This window comes from Fusarium phalaenopsidis (assembly GCF_050370095.1).
Source record: "Fusarium phalaenopsidis strain FUZ10S chromosome Unknown contig_32316, whole genome shotgun sequence".
NCBI lineage: Eukaryota > Fungi > Ascomycota > Sordariomycetes > Hypocreales > Nectriaceae > Fusarium > Fusarium phalaenopsidis.
The window spans coordinates 1,529,825-1,549,432 of record NW_028145399.1 but is presented as its reverse complement, the minus strand read 5'-3'; the positions used below and the strand labels follow the sequence as shown (position 1 = coordinate 1,549,432).

The window sequence follows — 19,608 nt, the reverse complement described above, 5'->3', positions numbered from 1 at the left end:
TTTCCCCCGTCTATTCACTAATTAATTCTGGCATTAACACGCGGGTAGGTGTGGAAAATATGCCAGACAAGGCCCAGGGTCTACTTGTCCGGGTTCGTGTCTTGAGTTTCAATGCCTTGATTGTTTTTCCTGAACCTCGGCTGGCCGAACTCTGCAGTCGGAATCCCGAAGAATGCCCACTGGCTGCTTTGTAGCTACGACTAAGCTGTGAATAAGAACCCAAGCAGCACATGCAAGGATAGGGCTGCTGCTGTTGCTTCTTTTCTGCCAGGGAGAATGAGAAACCCGAATTCGAGGAGCAGGCGACGACACCCCCTCCCCTTGTCGACCGGCTTCAAACACGCATTCATGCGGAGTCATGTTCGCTCTGTTGCTTTTACTTCCATGACTGACTGAGGAGCTCCTCCTCTCCATGACATGACCTGGCCTGGCCCGGGGAGAAGGCCATTCGTCGCTCTTCTCCGCTCAGCTAAGCCGGGCCCCAGGTCCAGCCCCAAGCCCGCCTCGAAACATTGGACCGAAGGGAGGTGGATGTGGACCCACGCACACACACGATTCGCGCAAATGCCCAACGGCTGGGATCGAGGATGGAAGCTGATGAGTGAGGGATGGGTAATTGATTGGGGATGCTGATGATGATTGAGAAAGGGGCGCGCGCGGTTGCTTGGGAATGTTTGGCCTTTCCCTTGGACACGCCTCCCCGGGGTCCGTGTCCGAGACAGGAGCCTTGTTGGGTTGTCATTATCGCAATCTCGTTATCAATCAATGACTTAATCAATCGAATCAAATCAATCGTGGCACTTAATCAATCTATGCACGTGGACAAGGGAAGCCGCCTCTCTCGGTTTCTCCTTCCATTCTCCGGATAACCTCTGGGCTTCCCCCCCTCTCACAAGCAAACATAGAGTTGTGCGCCAATGCATTGCTTGCTATCTGCTTCCATATCGAGCAAATCTTCTCTTTTCCCCCTTCAATGACGGCGGATGATCTAATGATTTGCCGATCCAGTGACCGGACGCCTGCCACCGGGCGTTGGACGGCCCTGACGCTCCCGTCATGTGATTGGCCACACTGTTTATCAATCAACCACTCACCGACCGCCGCTTTGTCGTGAGCACAGGACAAATCATTGCCTGCTAAACTCTTCGGTACATGCCCTCGGCAGTATCCACAAAACGTCACCAGGTCTCGGCGCAAATCAAGAGGCAGCACCAAAAATGGGGAAGGGAAGGGGAAGCCCTCACGAGGAGTTTTGCCAACACAGACAGACAGGAATTGCTCCTCCATTCGGCTTCTCTTTCCTAGCTCTTGTGCATCTTCTGGTCAGCAGGACAACTCTCTCTTCTTTCCTCGCAACGTGACCTACCACCGTCAGCAGAAGAAAGGAATATCCGCCGCCACTAACCGCCACCGTCAATGTCCAACATTTTACCAAGTAAACAATTCCTTTTTTTTTCATCAGTAAAAAAATGCGCAAGTCGTACTTACCGGCCCGCCCGAGTGTGATGAGCGATACTACACTGCACCAGTCTTCATTCACGTGCTTTACCGTAACCGGACTACCGGTATGGACAGTGCCCTGTCCTGGTGCTGTCTACACAGTAAGGCGCCCGGCTATCGGCCACGGTCTTCTAGCCCAGCAGCCCGCCAGAGCTCAAGCGTTTCGTGGTTGTCAGCACTGTAACACAATGCTAGATAGACACACACCTACAGTGAGCCGTATCAGCGAATTTCCATCCATTGTGTAAAAGACACACGTGGGTCGCACAGGCTAATCGAGTCTCGTTCCGGTGCGCCCTCGGAGACCAATCCTTGCCGTCAATTAATCAATCAATTGGCAAGCAACGACTCCTTATTTCACGGTTTCATCCTGTTCTGTTGGGCAGCGGTGAGTCGAGTCTCTCCATGAGGCTCTGCCATAAGGAGAAAAAAAAGGGACACCATGTCACCCATCATCACCATCATGGTCTCTCCAAAGGGGAAAACCCGCAGGGGTTCGGTCGGGTCCATTAACCGACCACTAACCGTCTCCGTTTCCGAGTCAAGGCGTGCTCAGGTCAGGCCACTCGCGGTAGTCTCACGTCCCGGCTAGCCTCACGGTTTTCGAAGGCGCCGTCTATTCCCGCGATTGTGGCCTTTTCTTTGCTCCCAACAACCGGAAGCCCTTGATCCTTTTACCCCTGACGCTCACCGAGTCCCCAATAGCGAGACAGGGAAAAGTCAAAGTCAGCTCACTGTCTCGTCACCGGCACGGGGACATAATTCAACGGGTAGGTTATCCATGTATGAATCCATGGATGTATAAGGCACAGCCGCGACCTACCTACAGGACAGGTCTCCATCCGGGGTCCAGGAAAAGAAAGAAAGGCCTTGGCCCGGATCAGCTCCGGTCCCCGAACCGAGCCTTTCCGCGGGCGCCCCGGGGAAAAGGGAATCCCAGCGCGGGCCTTCGATAACGGCGACATTCCGTATCGCGGGCTCTGCAGCAGCATCTCCGGCTCTTGCTCTCGAATCCATCGAATCGAACACTACTGTCCTTGCCGGCACAAGCGTCCTTTGCCTCCCCCACCCCCATCCATCCTCCCCGCATTCTCTATCTCCCACTCTCGGTTTCTGGTCCTGCGTCCGATCACCCTCCTTTCGCTTTCCGAACCCGAGCCGATGTTTCTTCATGTTGGTGTGGGATACTGGAACCTGTCACTTTTGCCATTTCCTTGCCCCAAAACAGCAGTTCTCTCCTCCTTACCCCATCTTTGACATGCTGGGCATCGACAAGCACTGGTGATGACACATGCGGGCATTGCTTCCGAGCACATGTCATCATCTGATGCATTCATGCTACTGTGTAAGGTAGCCAGGTGCCTCCCTGAATGTACCTCATCGTTGTGACAGTAAATTAGTAAAGGGTTGAACAAGGGGAGACGTTGGGTCATTGAACAGGCAATAATATCGCTCACTCACCATGGAATAGCTGGCCAGCTTACACAGTGGCATAAAGGGTTTCGATGTTAGTGCAGACTCTCGGCCGTGTTGTCGATTCGACCCACCCCTAACCTGGTTGAGGGAGGGCCTTGAAGGCCTCCAGTAAACTACCCAGTAACTTCTTTAAGCCCATGCATGCCTTGCGTTAAAGAGAACTGGTGCGACTCCATCAAAGAATTTGGACAGCCTCCACGGGGTTCGAAGTAGACCAAGGTGGGTATATCATAAGTGGCCCCCAAGTTGTGGTATAGGTTATCTCCAGCCCAGTTGATGAGTGCGGGTGCGCCTACTTTTCGAGACACTCTTGCAGTAATCATGTTAGTCTGACGAAAGTATCCTCCGGGCTATTGAGTTTCATGCTTGAGTTGACATATCAAGGTCTTGAATATGGCAGATGTTGGATCCTAAGATCACAGCCAGCACTATCAAGTCCAGGATCATCCAAGCCCAGCGGATGACGAAACAACCCTGCGATCGACACCTGCACTACATCAACTCACCAAGAGGAAAAAAAGAAATACAGGCAAAGTTAACGAGCCAATGGGTGCCATGTACAATACCCAAATAATTAACTTGCAGCAGAGCAACACCCCTTTCAAGCCAATAAGCTCGCTACCGCGACCATGTCATAAGAAGTTGGCTGAAACTCACGAGCCAAGGACGAGCCAAGGTAGACAATACCAAGCACCGGAAATCTTTCAACCTGCATGCACTTAGTCCACATGCACAGAAAACATGTGCCCGTTTAGGAGAAAAAAAAAGAATATCACATTGAGCGCCCAGGCATTGACACAGACCGAAGCCTTTGCCACGGTAAACTTCCTGGCCAGCCACGGAAGAGGATCCTGGATTTGACATGCACTCATTTCAAGTTGGAATCCGGGCAAGTAAACTAAACACGCCAAACCTTGCTGCTCCCGGCTGCACGGATGGGAAACGAGTTGAATCCTGGCTTCATGACATACAGGAGACCATGTCAACTAACATGCTAGTTCTTGGTAGTCTGTTCGACTACTCCCAGCTTGGAATCTGAACCGGGCGGTGAAGTACGTCCGAGGCTATTGGGCTCATGCTGCCAGTGACCAAGTGCAACATCATTCTTCAGATAGCCAAGTGCTTCACCTTCTGTCCCCTTCTTCATTGACATCCTGAAGGATTTGAGCATCGACAGCCGCTCGGAGATCGATTGGGCGGCACATAAAGAAGTGTATCTCCGAGACCTAAAGTCTTGTCGTCTCCAGCTGACCGAAGTGTGCGCCGAGCTGTGGAAAAGATTCGGGATTGAGCAAACCGAGGACCCAATCCTTGGCAGACGACTCAAAAACGAAGCCGCTGGGGACATCCCCGTAATCAAGTCGCAAACTTGCGGAGCCTTGTTCTTGTTGGCATCCATCTCGTCCACACCCCCCTTGGGTCAGGTTCTCTTTTGCGCTTGCCCATCGCCAGCGCCCGGGCGTTCTTTCCTCTTTCCCCAGGGTTCCAGTCGGTGGGCCCTGACCAATCGCAGGCCTCAATTGACTCGTCTCCCTCAGCCTTGACCACCCAATCGTTTTATCAGATGCAAAGACTGGAAAAATCTTATCAATCCAATCCAATCTCGGACCTCCTCCCTGTTTCTGCTGGCTGGATGATGAGCTCCAACCTATTAATGACGACGATCCCCGTACAGTAGGGACACGTAGGCCCACCGATCTCGGAACCTGGCTCACCGTGACTCGTCTGGGACTTTTTCGCCCAGCATTTCCTCTTGGTCTCAAAAACCAACAGCCTGTTGAGTTGCCTCGCCGGCGCTTCTGCAGCTCTGCATATAGCCATGCTGCAGCTGCGTTGTTAGGGGCGCGGCATTGGAGAGTATCGCATCCGGGGAATGCAGTCAGATAACGCCTTTCAACGCTGCCTGTGTGAGTTGGCCTGTGTCATCTCTGCGCCTCCCTGATTTACCTGTTACCCAGCCCAGGGTCGGTCAGCTTCAAGGATCCCTTTCACCGACAAGCTCAGTGTTGCGTCGTCCAAGGCCGCCGTCTGTTTGAGCAAGGGTAATCGAAATTGACTGCCTTTTTCAACACCCTCGACATGTCCCACAGAAAAACGACACCGGCCTCAGTCCCGGCCCAGACCCATGGGTCAGGCAGTAAGCCACGATCTGATAAGATGGATGGAATTTTTCTTTGTGGAGAGACGGCGCGGCTCCTCCAAGTACCGACCCCTTTGCCAGGCAGGGGTGTCTCCTGTCAACAAATTCCCCTAGTGCAGCGATTCGATCGCTTGAGCTCTGTCTTTTTGTAGTACCCGCTGTGTACCAACCATGTACTCTTTTCTTCCTTGCATCCTCCCTGGTCAAAAGCCATGGCGTTGAGCAAACCGAACCTGAGCCACCGCTTCTTGGCTCCCTGTCATCGCAGACGCCGTCTTGTTGCCCCTTACCAGACCTGAAAATCCATCTGATGCACCCGAGCTTGCCCGTCGTCGCTCTGTTGCCGTTCCAGCCATTGTCGCTGTTGCTGCCGTTGCGCCGCCGTCGCCTTGGTCTCTGCCGCCTGCCGCTCCTCATCCTCGTTCACGTCTAGGTATTGTAACCTTATGCGGATCGACCCCGTTTTCTTTCCATCGCGCCATAGACTCTGCCATTCATCCAGGTCCGGAAGCCGGCCTTTTAGTACCAACTCACAAAGGTCAATGTGCAGTTCGCCAATGAGCTCCAACATCTGGTCTCCCCACACCGAGAGCCTCATGTGATAGAACATTGGTGAATTGTGCACTTCAAAGCGGAACTCTTCGTTCCTAGACCAACGTTAGTAACCATGTGCCATTCAATCTTCCAGAAGAGCCAGGGTTGTAGGGCAGCCGGCTCCAGTCCGATCCAGCAGAAATGAGAATGCAGGTAGAACCGGGGACCTCCACCGTCCGAGCGACTCGGCATCCTCAACTTAATTGACTCACCAGGTCGGCTTTGGCGTCGCTCTCCTCACAAACTGGCTTCGCTGGACATTGTGCCCGTAACAAAGCACACAGGTCACACCCAGTTTGTCGTCATCAAAGTCTGCTTCCCTAACAGACACGATCAGACGCTTTGGTCCTTGGCTGGCAAACATGAGCCCCTGCTGCAAGCCCGAACTTGTGTTGGCCGGCACAGAGGTTGGTCGATCCGGGCCTAGAAGTTCCGTTGATGACAGCTTGTTTCGTCTACTGCCCGCTAGTACCTGGCTAGCCAGAGAACCAACCATGCCATCCGTTGTTTGCCGGGTGCGTCTCAATGCTGCCAGCGTTGCTGGCCGCGGAATACTCGAGTCGTATCCGGAATCAAGGCTGCTCAATCCCGAGGTCGATTTCAACGGAGAAACGCAATCAAAGGGATCGACTGCCTGGTCTCGAGCCGAGTGTTTGGTAATAGGGATTGGTGTAGCTGCCCGATCCTGCATCACCTCCCTCGGAACGAGGTTGCGGGACTTGACGTATCCCACAAATTGCGTTGCTGGATGATCTGGTAGCAAGTCCCACAAAACGACGGGTACAGACAGCAGCAGAAGTGTTGAGTAACTGCGATAGACGCCCTCAACACTCACATACTTTGCCAAAAGTGGAAACTGCTTCAGCCATCGAGCGCAGCTCGCGGCATCGAGCACCTGGTCCTCCTCCAGCGCAACTGTTAGGAGAACATGTGGAGCCGCTCTCTGTCCCTTATCGTCCACCGCCATTAGGGCCTGGATGCGGTCCTCACTCGAGACGTAACTGTCTGACTGCACCTTCTCTGAAAGATTTCCGGGAATGGATCCAGGTACGGCTTGAGACGATGAGAGAGAATAAGACTCTTCTTCAAACATGCGGCCCAGGGTGATGGAGGCTGTATGTGGGTCAGGCGTTGAGACGATGTAAGCTGGTGTTTTCCTCGACTCAACCAATGCTCCCTGAGATGACCGGTGAGGTGGCGCATGCTTGAGCCGAGTCAGGATCTCACTATGCAGCATGGCGGCGGAGAAAGGGAGCTGCGAGGCCCACTCCTTCATCACCTCGATCAATGTATGAGTGAACGACTGCGCCCCGGGGCGTGGTGTCCATGTTTCGAACCCACAAGCTGCGATTGTTTCCTTGATGTTGGTCGGCCGCTCAGTAAGCGGAGCCGCACTGGCACCAGCACAGCAGTCGAGGAGCAGGAGGACGTCGCACTTTGCCATTTCGAACAAGGTCTGGATGGCAGACCATTCTACCGTTGCGTAAGTCTTGTCCCGTTTGCTATGTAATAATTAGCCCTTGCCATCGATGATGGATTTTTCTCTTACCAAGACCAGGTCGACTGTCTGGCTTTGTTGATGACTCCATGTCCGCCATAGTATACGATCAAAAGAGTGTCCTCGTTCTCGTGCTCTTCGACGAACCTCAAAGCTTTGAGGTTGAGTTTCCGGTGAGAGTTTTGACTTGGAATGAGAAACTGCTCAGTCGAAAACCCATACAGGTCACGGAAGATCTTGTGTAACTCGTTGAGTTCCCATTCCACTTCGAGTTCGTCTTCCTCCCATCGAATCAACAGCACCTCGACCTCCTTGTATCGAGAATACGCAGAGTTGGGAAAGGCCCTCTTCGCGGACTGATACATGTAAGTAATCTACTTTCCTTGAAAACAAAGTCGCCATTACCGATTGGAGATCTTCAACAAAGCGTTCGAGGTGGTCCATGTGATGATGCGACCTTGTTGTATCGTGCGTCGTGGGAGCGGGAAGACAGACGTTGGAAGTGAGGGATAGCGAAGTGTGCGAGGATGCATCGGAAGCCTGCTGCTCGAGTGAGAGGCGAGACAATACATATGCTCACAGCCTTACCACAAATGGACTTGGACTTGAAGTGCTACCAGTCACAGAGCTCTGGAAGCCCTGAGCATCTGGCTCTTCGAACTTCGCACCAAGCCCCTGGAAATCCGACATTTTCAGAGTTTTGGATAAGGAGTGGACAAGTCAAGTGACGCTGGGAGGATAAAGAAGAGTTCTGGCAAGACACATGTAGAGGTGCATGCTCTCACATATAAACTCGCCATCCTCAACACTCAGGCAATGATAACAGCCACCTCGATTATCACAGCCCCTGAAGGAAAGAGAAAATTTTGCACTCTGCAGCTGGTTCCCTCTCATTTTTCCCAGTGTCGATCATCCTCGCAACGCAGCCAAGCACCGCCCGACTGGCCTTGCAGTCGACATACGTTGGCTCGGTTGCCTTTCTTGAGGTGGTCCCATTGTCTGGCAAGGCAGACACAGGTGATTATGAACTCAAGTCAGCCAAAGAGGAGGCTCAGAGGATCTTTGATAGCAGGGTTCCCCAAGCATGATGCGAAAACTTTTTCGACAACGGGCGTCTGGGGTAAGCATTGGCAGATATGATTGGTGTCTGGAGATTGCTTTGGGTTGAAACTGCAGATGTGCCAGGAACCGTGTGGGGGTACAGCGGGATGAGAACGGATCGGATCGTGGAACAGTCATGCCAAGCGGGCGAACCGTTCAGCGTTGTTCGCCTGAGTTGTGTAACCTGAGTTGATGGGGCTTGCTGCAGCTAGTATTTGGATTTGAGAAGTCATCAGACTTGTTGACTGTCTGATACGAGATCTGGCTGGAAAATGACGAAGGTGAGTGGTCAAAACCGACTGTGTCTGTCCTTCGATACTGAAACTTCGCCCCATGGCTAGAATTTGAGGCCTCGAAATGCCGCCCTGAAAAACTTGTCGACAATCTGCACTTGATGATCATAAGGCACCGAAGCTTATGTATCATGAAGCATACGTATGATAAGGCTAATCAAACGAGCCTCTCGTGATGGTGGCCCGAGGAGGAAGTGGAAAAACTCGAGCGGTGAGGTTTGGGGCTTAGGTCTGGGCTTTTCTCAACACGGACTGGGACAGCTGCTGGCATTTGGTATCCGGGGCAGAGTTTTGAAGTTGAATCAAATATTGGACTAGACGCTTGCCATCTGGTGACATTGTTTGCTTATGTCGGTGGGCAACCATGATGTAAATGCCATCGACTCTCGAACAGTAACTGCTGACAACGGCAAGCTCTTGAAGGGTGATTCAGGAGTGATTGCGGTGACAGTGGGTGCCACAAACTTGTTGCGTTCGGTGCGTCGCAATGGATCCTGCAGGGAGCTGGATCGAGTCTCATGTCTGGGGCTGGGGGCTGCCGCACTGCCGAGGGGTTCTAGGAGGAGAGCCAACCGCATGGCTGGCTGGAGCGTTGAAGGCGCACAAGCCGACAAGCTGAGGGGTCAGAGGTGGTAATCAGGAGCTGTGCGGCCTGTCGTTGGTCGCAAGGCAGATCCAAATGCTCCAGACGTGCAGACCTCTGACGGAAGACGATGTTTCCGCTGCTGGACAATGGCGCTAGTGAGTGGAAGGCCTGACTTCCGAGAGACTAAGGTAGAGGGCAGCTGGAGGAATTCGCGATTGGCACCAAATACGGATTCGCGCTGAAGGATTGCCATGTTACCGACATGGATCTCGACCAGCCTGTGCATATTGAGGTCGGTGAGGCGTCTGTTGGCGTTTCTTGGACAATTCTGCTGGTTTTCTAGATGCATTTGGTGAAGTTTCTGCCCTTCGGGGTCGCTCCTTCCTCTGAAAACGGCACTTGGTGATTCCAAGGCAGGTGCCGATGTGTAAGCAGATCGCCTCCCGTCTGACGAAAAGCATGGCATTTTCTCACCCGTCTAACGCATCTCGTCAAGATAACTGCTCATCAATCCCATCTTCCATTCCATCGACAATCAAGATCGCCGTAAATAGGGCGGGCAGTCCTGCATATACTTTGTACGCTATGGTACGACGTTCACACGCTACCTGCACCCCAGCGGCAGGCTAAGATCCGGAGGTGGCACATCCCGAGCGCTGTTCTGGGAACCAATTTGTTTCAGACGGCACCACACAGACGGACTTCCAACGAATCCTCCGTCAGCATGGAGCGTGCTCCGGAGCATCGAAGCCTTCTACAGGTTGGTCTCAAAAAGCAGGCCGTCCCTCGCGCACTTGTTGGCTTCCGTGATGTAACTTGAGGTCATCTGTACGGCTTGATGCAGTTGCTCTACCTCTACCTGTTCAGCCCTGCCCTCCACAACCAACTCGATCCTTCTCTCCGATTGGGATCGGGTATTTTCCTGTCTCGTGCTGTGTTATTAGCCACGAGTCTCGCCGAACCGGTCGATCCTTGACGAATCATTGGGTTTCACTAGGGCCCTTTCCTGACGCTGCAGAGACACGGTCTAATACACGACACTGCCCTGCCCTGTTGTCGGATACGGAGACGACTTATAACCCGCTACGACCACAGATTACTTTGTCAATCTAGAAAACGCCAAATCTTTGAAGGGTCTTTGATTTTCACGGATCCGACCATCTTTTTAATCCATCACCACCCGATTCCCCTCCATGTCGTCGACCGTCATGGAAAACGTATCGAGCCTCCTCGCTTCACCTATAAGCGTCGATGTTCAATTACCTCAAGTTGTCACTGGAGGGAAGCGTGCCAGCTATTACCTCACTATCGCCATCATCCTCCTAGCCGTATGGTTGATACGGTCAAGAAAAAAACCTTCGGAACTAGAGTTCCCCTTCTACAAAGCCCCCAAGACGAAATGGATCTTTGATGCCGAGACGTTGATCAAGGATAGTTACACAAAGGTTTGTTGGAAAAGAGTATGACGTTACACCACACGTGCTTATACTGTGTTAGTTTCGCGATCGAGTATATCAGATCAAGGCTACTGAGGGTGTACAAGTATTGGTACCAGCACGGCTTGTTGGTGAGCTCAAGGTCCTACCAGAGGATGTCCTGAGTGCCACCGAAGCTGTATCAGATGTAATATCTACCCCCATGCAGCCATGTCATGACGAATACTGATCCTTCAGCAGGCTCTCCAAACCAAGTACACCAAGTTCACACCCGGCCACAATGGCGACATGCTCGCGTTGTTAGTGCGGACAAAGCTGACGCAGAATCTCACCCGAGTCATGCCTCAGTTAAAGCAAGAGTTGGAATACATTCTTGCCACTGAGTTCCCATCTTGCGAGGACTGGACGCCAGTGAAATGGCAGCCCTTCGGCCTCCGCGCCGTCGCCCGCATGAGTGGCAGAGCCTTTGTCGGACCCTCCATCAGCCGAGATGAGAAGTGGATGAACACTACCATCAACTTTGCTATTCACGTCTTCACGGCATGTGTGAAGCTTCAGCTCTTCCCAGAATGGGCTCGACCCATTGGCCAACATTTTGTTTCGGAACTGGGCCAGATTCGCAACGATATCAAGACGGCCAAGGAGATGCTCCAACCCATCCTCGAGGAGCGGCTGCGAGACATGGACATGCCTGGATGTGAGGATGCCCCGGACGATATGATCCAGTGGCTCATCGAAGGGCTGCCCGAGGAGGAGAAGGCCGACGTCACGGTTCAGGCCGAACTGCAGTTAATTCTTGCCGCGGCGTCCATCCACTCGACGAACAATCTGCTGTGCGAATGCCTCTGCGACTTGGCAGCATACCCCGAGGTGCAAGAGGAGCTACGCGAAGAGGCGTACCGTATTCTAGAAGTGGAGAAGGGGTGGGAGAAAAAGGAGAACATGGCCAAGCTCAAGAAGATGGACAGTTTCATGAGGGAAGTTCAACGCCTTCGTGGAAACATCAGTGAGTTTCAAGTTCTGCCTCATATTTCCGCTTAGCTAACCGAACTCAGCATCCTTCATCCGAAAAGTCATGAAACCGATCTCACTCTCCGACGGGACTCAGCTTCCCCCTGGAACCAGGGTGCTCGCCCCTCAAGCAGGCATCTCTGTTGATGAGAGATACTTCCCCGACCCCGAACGCTTCGATGCCCTGCGTTTTTACAATCTTCGCCAGGAGTCGGATGAGGCCAGCAACCGATGGCAATTCACATCCCTAAACGACACAAACATCAACTTTGGCGCAGGAAAGCATGCTTGTCCTGGGCGCTTCTTTGCTGGCAATGAGATCAAGCTTGTGCTGGCACATTTGCTAATCAACTACGACATTCGTCTCAAGAAGGGCGAGGATCGCCCAATGCCCATGGCGATGGTCATGACCAAGGCACCTTCTCCAGATGCAGAGCTCGAGTTTCGACGTCGGTCACTGGCAGAATGAGTGGAACAGAAATAGACCTTGATGACACGAGTATATACCCTCTTGCTGTAGATAGACCAAACATCACGATAATAGATGAATAAATGTGAACAAATGAGCTTAAATGGCTCCTACCCCTGTCGATCTATGGTCCCTTGATTCCGATAACCGTGTCACTCTCAGCACAATACTCCATTGCAGTCGTTCGACTTCAAGGTAAACTGTCAAAACATTACAAATTGCATTCCTAAACTATCCTCTATAAACAAGACACAACACAGGGACGCCAGGCGTGGCCATCGTATGGGGTATCATGAAGTCGTAGGCCGGGCAGACGTGTACCAGACTGCTTGCTTGGCCACATAAGCATCCATCGTCTGTCTGATCCCGTGCCATATTCGTCTCCGATCGCTCAATCAAGGACGTCCCCCCGGGGTGGTGTTGGTGCTAATTGTTGTGATCAACTGTTTATAGATTTCTTGGAGCCGTGAAACACCAAAAAAATGATTTGGGACAACATTTGATATGTATACAGATCCAACCCACCCGGAACGCCCCTCGCCGTTTGTTGAAGAAAAGCCGTCAACCATTTTTCCCTGATGCAAGCTGAAGACGCGCAAGAAATGTCTACCGGGGATCGTGAGAAACCTGGGAAACCGCATGACAAAGCAGACCATCTCTTCTCATCTTGATTCCAAGCGAAAACTCCGTAGCCGCCAAGGTCATTTAGGACTTGTAGCGCTGGTACTCGCCGGCAACCAAACAATGGTCACGCTCGAAGGGTTCTGAAGACTTGTTAGTTGAGCTTCATGACTGCTGTGAGAGAAAAACTTACCCAGAGTGAGCTGGAACTTGGGCTTGATGGACTCCGCTCGCATCTTCTGGACCTCGTTGGCGAAGACCTCGGCGGCAGGCGCAGTGCTGTCGATACAGTTGGCCTTGATGGAGATGAGGACACCACCGCCAACCTTGAGGAACCAGTTGGCGTTCATGGCGACGATACGGGCCTGGTCGGGCTGGGCCACATCGGCAAAGATGACATCGACCATGGGAACAATCATGCGGTAGCGGGCAGGCTGACGGGCGTCCTCGACAATGGGGACAACGTTGGGTCGCTTGGAAGCCATGGTGATGAGATCACGGCCGGATCGCGAAGAGAACTCGACAGCGTAGACGTAGCCGGTGGGACCGACAAGGTCGGCGACGTGGGAGACGGAGGTACCAGAGGCACCACCGAGGTAGAGGACACGGGAGCCGGGCTTGATGTAGATCTCATCGGCACCACCAGCAATGGCAGCGCAAAGCTTGCTTCGGAAGGGGTTCCACATGCGGTACTCGATCTTGGTGGTGGTGGTGGTACCATCGTCGTTCTGGACCGTCTCGTCGACAGAGATGCGCTTCTCGCCGTAGACGGACTCGCCAGGAGTCAGGTTGCGAGTCGCAAGACCATCCTCCTTACCGCCGCGGACGACGAAGACACCGGGGTGGCGGTGAGGCTCCTAGATAAAGGTGTTAGATCGCAAAACTTTCAACTTTGATAAAGGCCAGGATCGCGTCTCAACGTACAACAATGACCTTGGCACCGCCCTTCTGGCCAGGCTTGCCACCGAAGCCGCCGCGACCGCCGCCACGACCACCTTTTCAGATTGTCAGTTTCCATTCAAGAGTGTAGATAGTAGGAGTCATTCATACCTCGAGCACCACCGCGGGGACCGCCACGGGGGGCACCACGGCCACCACCTTTTGCGAAGAGTCAGTCTCAAGACGGAAAACACGACAGCAACGCGCGACAGCGCAATTCTTCTTACCTCGGCCACCTCGCGCACCGCCACGGCCACCGAAGCCGCCGCGATCACCACCGAAACCACCACGGCCTCCTCCGCGAGCGCCGCCACGGCCACCACGGGCGCCTCCTCGAGGGGTGAAAGGTGCCATGATATCGGATTGATTTGAAGTTCCCTGGGGGAGAATTGAAAGGGACTGAAGAAACTAGGGACGACAGAGAGCCGTGTTCGAGGAGGAATCCAAGCGAGGAGTGATCGTCGAGAGAAGGCGGACGTGGATCAGAGTCCAATCTTGTCTTTTGTGTAGCCTTGCCTGGGGGAACGCTGGGCGTTTGGGGGACTTGTCGAGAAAGAATTTTTTGAAGCTCTTGAAGCTTAGATCCACTTTGCTGCAGCAAGTTTCTCCGGTTCCGAGAGTGGGGAGTGGCTCCGGGGATGGGACGGACGAGGCAAGGTGCAAAGCTAGAAATCACGTGCAGATGGATGGCAGGGTCAGGTGATCTGGTGCACATCAGTCTGAATTTGATATTCCTTTCGTGTACGACACAGTAAGAGATAAAAGTATTCCAAACTCATTCTGAAAGTCTACTAGAGTTCTTTATCTCTTTTTAGACTATTCCAGAATTTTTGCGATTTTCTTACGATTTACTACACCTTTTTCCGTACCTCACACCAGCAGGGCAGCCAAACCCTAAGACCTCTCACCACCCAAATTGAGTAAGCGAGTTTGTGGTCCCTCCCGACCTGTTAGGGCAAAAGTTCAGAATTTCTCAACTTCAGCCCGCCCGAACCCACGTCGTCGTCGATAACCGTCACTCACCACCCAAGTCGCCGAGATGGTGAGTACCAATGCGCCCCCGTCGATCGCGATGAATAGAAAGAGGAGGAATACACGCGCGAGACGACATGAATTGTTGCTTCCGACGGCCATGTCGTCGTGGGCGAGTTTTCGTGCTGTGTGCTAGCAGCGTCCTTTTTTCTCGTGATAGGAAGATTTTTGGAACATGCCACGGCTGACTGGCTTTTTTCTTCGCAACACAGGTTCGATACGCTGCCACCGAGATTCAGTCCTCGAAGTCGGCCCGCGCCCGCGGTGCCTACCTCCGAGTGTCCTTCAAGAACACTCGCGAGACCGCCCAGGCCATCAACGGCTGGAAGCTTCAGCGCGCTGTTGCTTTCCTCGAGAACGTTAAGGAGCACAAGGAGGCCGTCCCCATGCGACGATATGCCGGCAGCACTGGCCGAACCGCCCAAGGTACGACCCTCGAGATTTCCCCCCGCATGCGAAACACTTTGGAGGAGATGGAGAGGTGGAGAGTGTGAATCATGGGATCACGTTTCGGTCATTACGTTGGGAACAAGATGCTGATGGATTTTCCAACAGGCAAGCAGTTCGGTGTCTCCAAGGCTCGATGGCCCGTCAAGTCCGCCGAGTTCCTCCTCGGTCTCCTCAAGAACGCCGAGTCCAACGCTGATGCCAAGGGTCTCGACACCGGTGCCCTGATCGTCAAGCACATCCAGGTCAACCAGGCCCCCAAGCAGCGACGAAGGACATACCGTGCCCACGGTCGTGTATGTTAACCTTGACCCCAGATGACATGTTCGTCAAATACTGACCCACGACAGATCAACCCCTACATGTCCAACCCCTGCCACATCGAGCTCATCCTCACCGAGGCTGAGGAGGTCGTCCAGAAGTCCGATGCCGTTGCCGAGCGTGACCAGCACCTCAGCTCGCGACAGCGCGGTGCCCGTCTCCGCAAGGCCATCACCGCCGCTTAAGTAGAGCTCTTCCAATTTCCTCTTGGGAGCTCTCAATAGACAAAAATTGTTAAGCGCTGGTCGAGACTGGTTATTTCGGGGAACCTCTTGTGACGTGAACAAGGCACAACACAAAGCACTCCACAATGTTTTAAGGGTTTTTGCGGGGGCGGTTCGTGGCTTTTCATCTCCTGGTGTATGGCAGGCTACGGTGAGCATGGCTTTTAAAGGGAAACGCATGCAAAAATTCGCAAGGCTTTCTTGACGAAATAAAATCAATCAAGTCCTCATGAATGTTGGTTTGTGATGTGAATGTGATGGAGATTAGAGACCAGGTTATGCTGGCACATGATGATCAATGGTATAGAGCAGCTCCTCCATTGGTGACGATGATACAAAGCAACCCAGCCCAGGGTTCACGGCTATCTATTGACGTCCAATGCTTTTTACCGTGAAGATTGACTATACGGCAAGTTATACAAGTTAGTCAATGCCAATGATGAGACAAGCTCGTGCCATGATCTCGTCCTCCCACCACCATCTTCACAACCTTCCCCTTCACCAGCTTTACCCTCACAAGCTTCACAATCCCTTCATGCCAAAGTCATAAGATCATTGCATTTCACATCGTCTTGTGCTCAAGGCTACCAGACCATCTAAGTAAGCTATTCAGCGCGAGCCTTTACTGTACTCCAACATCAATGTTGTCCAACAACAATTGACAAACACATATAAACATGGGCTCTCCCGAGCCGGTATCGTAATCCCTGTAAACCCAAACCCATCCATCCATCCATCCATCATCATTCGCGTGTCCATTGCGAGGTTGTATAGTCCTGTTTTGCCCAATATCATGTCCTCAAGCCCTTCCTTTACGAAATAAAAGGAGAATAATTAAAGGCAACACCATCAACTTGCTGCTCGTCCTCAGAATCACTCTCAACGTCCATGTCTGCGTCCTCGACCTCAGCCGCACCTTGGTCCTCCGTGTTGGTCATGTCTTCATCTTCATCTTCTTCCCCCATGGAAGCCATATCTTCATCCTGGTCCTATGAGAACGAGCCCAGACCTTCCATGTTGGAAAGGTTGCCCAAATGGCCGGTTGTACCTCGAACTTCCGCATAGTCGGCATCTATTGTCCCTGAGAAGCGGCCTCTCCCAGGGCTCTCGACGCCGTCGGCCACAGCATCAGAGATCGTCTTGCTATCATAGACATTCTCCCAGCCGATGTCCATGCCAAAGGCGTTGATGAGCTGGAACAGCTCTCGGCTTGAGATGTAGGGCGAAATACGGCCGAGCATCTTATCACGACATCGTTGCATGAGAGCAGTCAGATCTTGGTTATGGGGGTTAGCGTTACCGCCAAGTCCCTGGGCGCCATGAGGAAGAATGCCTCTCGTGTTGAGGAAGGGTGCGTCGACCGACACGTAGCCACATGACTTGAATGAGAGGCACTTCAGGGAATACACCATCTCATCAATCTCGAGGGCGTTTACCCATGGCAGGTATTGATCCAAGTGAATCAACTCGTCGAACCACGAGTCTTCATTTGTCGCACCAGTCGAGGCCGTCTGTTCTGCCAGGATATCGCGAATCTTGATACTGGGAGAGAAGTGCTCAATGATACCTGCCCAAGACAGCCACTCGGGTTGATGGAGCGTCTCCATTGGCGCAGGCATCGAGTCTGGGATCAAGGTGTTGAGTTGGCTTAGCAAGTTGAGTGGGGGTATTTGCTGTGCATCTTGTTGATCATCTTGCTGCTGTTCATCTTGCTGCTGTGGCTGTACGAGGGGCTGCATATTTTGGATCATGTTTGCAGCCCAGTTTCCGCCCGGATGAGCCCCAATGCCAATATCACCCAAGGTCGGCTGCAGTGGATTTTGTAGCTGCAGTTGCGGTTGCGGGTGCGGGTGCGCTGGTAGCAGCGTCTGATCGGCGGGTCCATGATGCACTTGTTGGAATAGATTTAGCAAGTTTGCGGCGTTCGGGTTTGGACCCATTCCGCCTTGGAGAAGGGGAGCCTGGGTCTGGTTTGTGGGAGGACCCGAGAGCGACACTGACTCAAGCTCTAGCTTCTCAAGTGAGGAGAGTGCCATGAAGCGTAGCATGTGCAGAAGCACATGTGGGGATGACCAGCAGTTCTTGAGCGACAAGTGCTTGACAAAGGGAAGGCTCAGAATAGAATCTCCGTGAGTCTTGGGGCTGTCCGTCGAACTCATAAGATAGGTCATTGGGAGAAAAGGGGCTGGGAGGATATAGTGGTTTCGCTGGTATGTTCCAGGCGCAAACTCTCCACCGCAAATCCATTCAAAGTGAAGACTCTCGATGTTCTGCTGAGCTCCGATGTAGGTGTTGAGGAGCTGATACACCTTCTCAACCGCCTCGACAGGGGAAACAGGTCTGTCCTCGACACAACCAGGAGCTGGTTTGGAGACTCGTCGCCAATCCGCAATCACTCCCAATGAGACGTTGTTGAGGGTTGGGAGGTTTTGCCAGAGGTCATGGCGGTTGAAAATGTACACATGGCTGCTAGGGATTTTGGCAATCGTGAGAGTTGTCAGGTTCTGGAAGCAACCGTCGCGAGCGTTGTCAATCAAGCCAATAACGTAAGATTGAATCATGGCTCTGTGTGCCCACTCGAGCTCAAGAAGCATCTCTTTCTGCGCCGTCGTCAGGCTAGAGGGGATCAGTGGGTATTTCGTAGTGTCTGAGGAGGGCTCAAAATCAGCCAGCAGCCTGTTAGGCGAGAATGGCCGTCGTCCTTCAAAGTTATTGAGCATTGACGCCCTCTCGTCGAAATCAATCGAGGCCAGGTTGGAGTCCTCTGTCTCCAGGATCATGCGCACCGCCTCGTTAATTTGAGTGCCTTGGAACCCAGCATCGGTGACCATCTTCTGTAGCACAGTCTTCTTAAAGCTGATTGGGTTTTCAAAGACGGGCTTTTTCATGGCTTTGACGAGATCAGTCACCTCACCCACGGTGACAATGGGACGCTTCCGCTGATCCGGCTCCGAACCCGCGCGGCGCCAGTTTTGAGTTGCAAAGACGGGATGGAGAGTGGTTGCATTGCGAGCAATGTGATCAGGTCCTGAGAGAAACCCGAGGCCGGCGTCGCAGCAAAGTCCGAGATTCCTGACCTTGGACAAGCATTTGAGAGCATCCTTCATAGCCCCAGTTTCATCGGCGGTTTGTTCGAGTCCCTCGAGGTCTGAGTACCGGTGATAGGTGGTGTGTGGCCAACGATACACGCCCCAGAAGGCCGGGACGGCTTCTTGTGTAGGCTTTATAGGCGGGTAAGCCAAGGCATCCTCGTCAAGCTCGAGCGACAGAGCAAAGCGCCAGATGTGAGGGCCAAAAGATTCAAAGATCCGCATGCCATTAGAAAGCAAAGCTGACGACGTGCGGTTGAGGACGCGGTTTCTATCGTGGCCCAGGGTACTGTAGAGCTCCGACTTGAAAGGCACAACGACATTTCGAAAATACTGCGCCGACACCTTGGCTTCGAATTCCCTGCACACGAGTCGTAGGCTTCTGACTTCGAACCTGGTGAGATGGGTGGTGATGATCTCGAAGATTTCGACGGGCAGCCGGTCGCGAGGCCAGACAATTGAGGGAGCGTCGTCGGGCCAAGCTTGAAGGTCAGAGGCATCAGCGTTTGTGGAAGCGTCGTCGTCGCAGGATGGCGGCGCCGTTTCTGGAGTCCGTTGATCCGCCTCAAAGTTGTGCGGATCAGCCAAACCTGCGGAATCGGCCATCATCATATCGGACATGATTATGGCAGGTAAACTGAGTTTTTGTCGAGAAGCGACGGTTCAACCAATGCGGCAGCGCAGCTGACTGGTTCAGTTCGTAGGCATTCGTTCGGTCGGACGGAGTTGATGAGTTTATCGATACAGGGAACAGCGGCGGGGCGGGGAAGAAGTCGCCGAGTTAAAATAGTCGACGAGTATGCGAGAAGAGGCTCAAAGTCTAATGAAGCT

At 52.9% G+C, this 19,608-nt stretch overlaps 5 protein-coding genes across 5 annotated transcripts; 2 read left to right on the top strand and 3 right to left on the bottom strand.

Annotated features, from left to right (window-relative positions):
* Positions 1-5,402: 5,402 nt before the first annotated feature.
* Positions 5,403-7,898, bottom strand: LRP88_12051 (uncharacterized protein; the record flags this gene model as incomplete). The annotated part of the gene is made up of 4 exons (XM_083248459.1): positions 5,403-5,763; positions 5,923-7,212; positions 7,260-7,564; positions 7,797-7,898. The coding sequence occupies 4 exons, from the start codon at positions 7,896-7,898 to the stop codon at positions 5,403-5,405; spliced, it is 2,058 nt and encodes a 685-aa protein (XP_083095889.1).
* Positions 7,899-10,396: 2,498 nt separating this feature from the next.
* Positions 10,397-12,104, top strand: LRP88_12050 (cytochrome P450; the record flags this gene model as incomplete). The annotated part of the gene is made up of 4 exons (XM_083248458.1): positions 10,397-10,633; positions 10,686-10,811; positions 10,865-11,630; positions 11,680-12,104. The coding sequence occupies 4 exons, from the start codon at positions 10,397-10,399 to the stop codon at positions 12,102-12,104; spliced, it is 1,554 nt and encodes a 517-aa protein (XP_083095888.1).
* Positions 12,105-12,809: 705 nt separating this feature from the next.
* On the bottom strand, positions 12,810-14,018 carry LRP88_12049 (rRNA methyltransferase NOP1; the record flags this gene model as incomplete). Its single annotated transcript, XM_083248457.1, has 5 exons — positions 12,810-12,868; positions 12,919-13,582; positions 13,650-13,720; positions 13,776-13,823; positions 13,892-14,018. 5 exons carry the CDS (start codon positions 14,016-14,018, stop codon positions 12,810-12,812), a joined length of 969 nt encoding a protein of 322 aa, XP_083095887.1.
* Positions 14,019-14,703: 685 nt separating this feature from the next.
* LRP88_12048 (60S ribosomal protein uL22) lies at positions 14,704-15,649 on the top strand (the record flags this gene model as incomplete). Its single annotated transcript, XM_083248456.1, has 4 exons — positions 14,704-14,706; positions 14,909-15,122; positions 15,252-15,439; positions 15,494-15,649. The coding sequence occupies 4 exons, from the start codon at positions 14,704-14,706 to the stop codon at positions 15,647-15,649; spliced, it is 561 nt and encodes a 186-aa protein (XP_083095886.1).
* A 1,028-nt stretch (positions 15,650-16,677) lies between these two features.
* On the bottom strand, positions 16,678-19,398 carry LRP88_12047 (uncharacterized protein; the record flags this gene model as incomplete). Its single annotated transcript, XM_083248455.1, has 1 exon — positions 16,678-19,398. The coding sequence occupies one exon, from the start codon at positions 19,396-19,398 to the stop codon at positions 16,678-16,680; it is 2,721 nt and encodes a 906-aa protein (XP_083095885.1).
* Between the last annotated feature and the right edge of the window lie 210 nt (positions 19,399-19,608).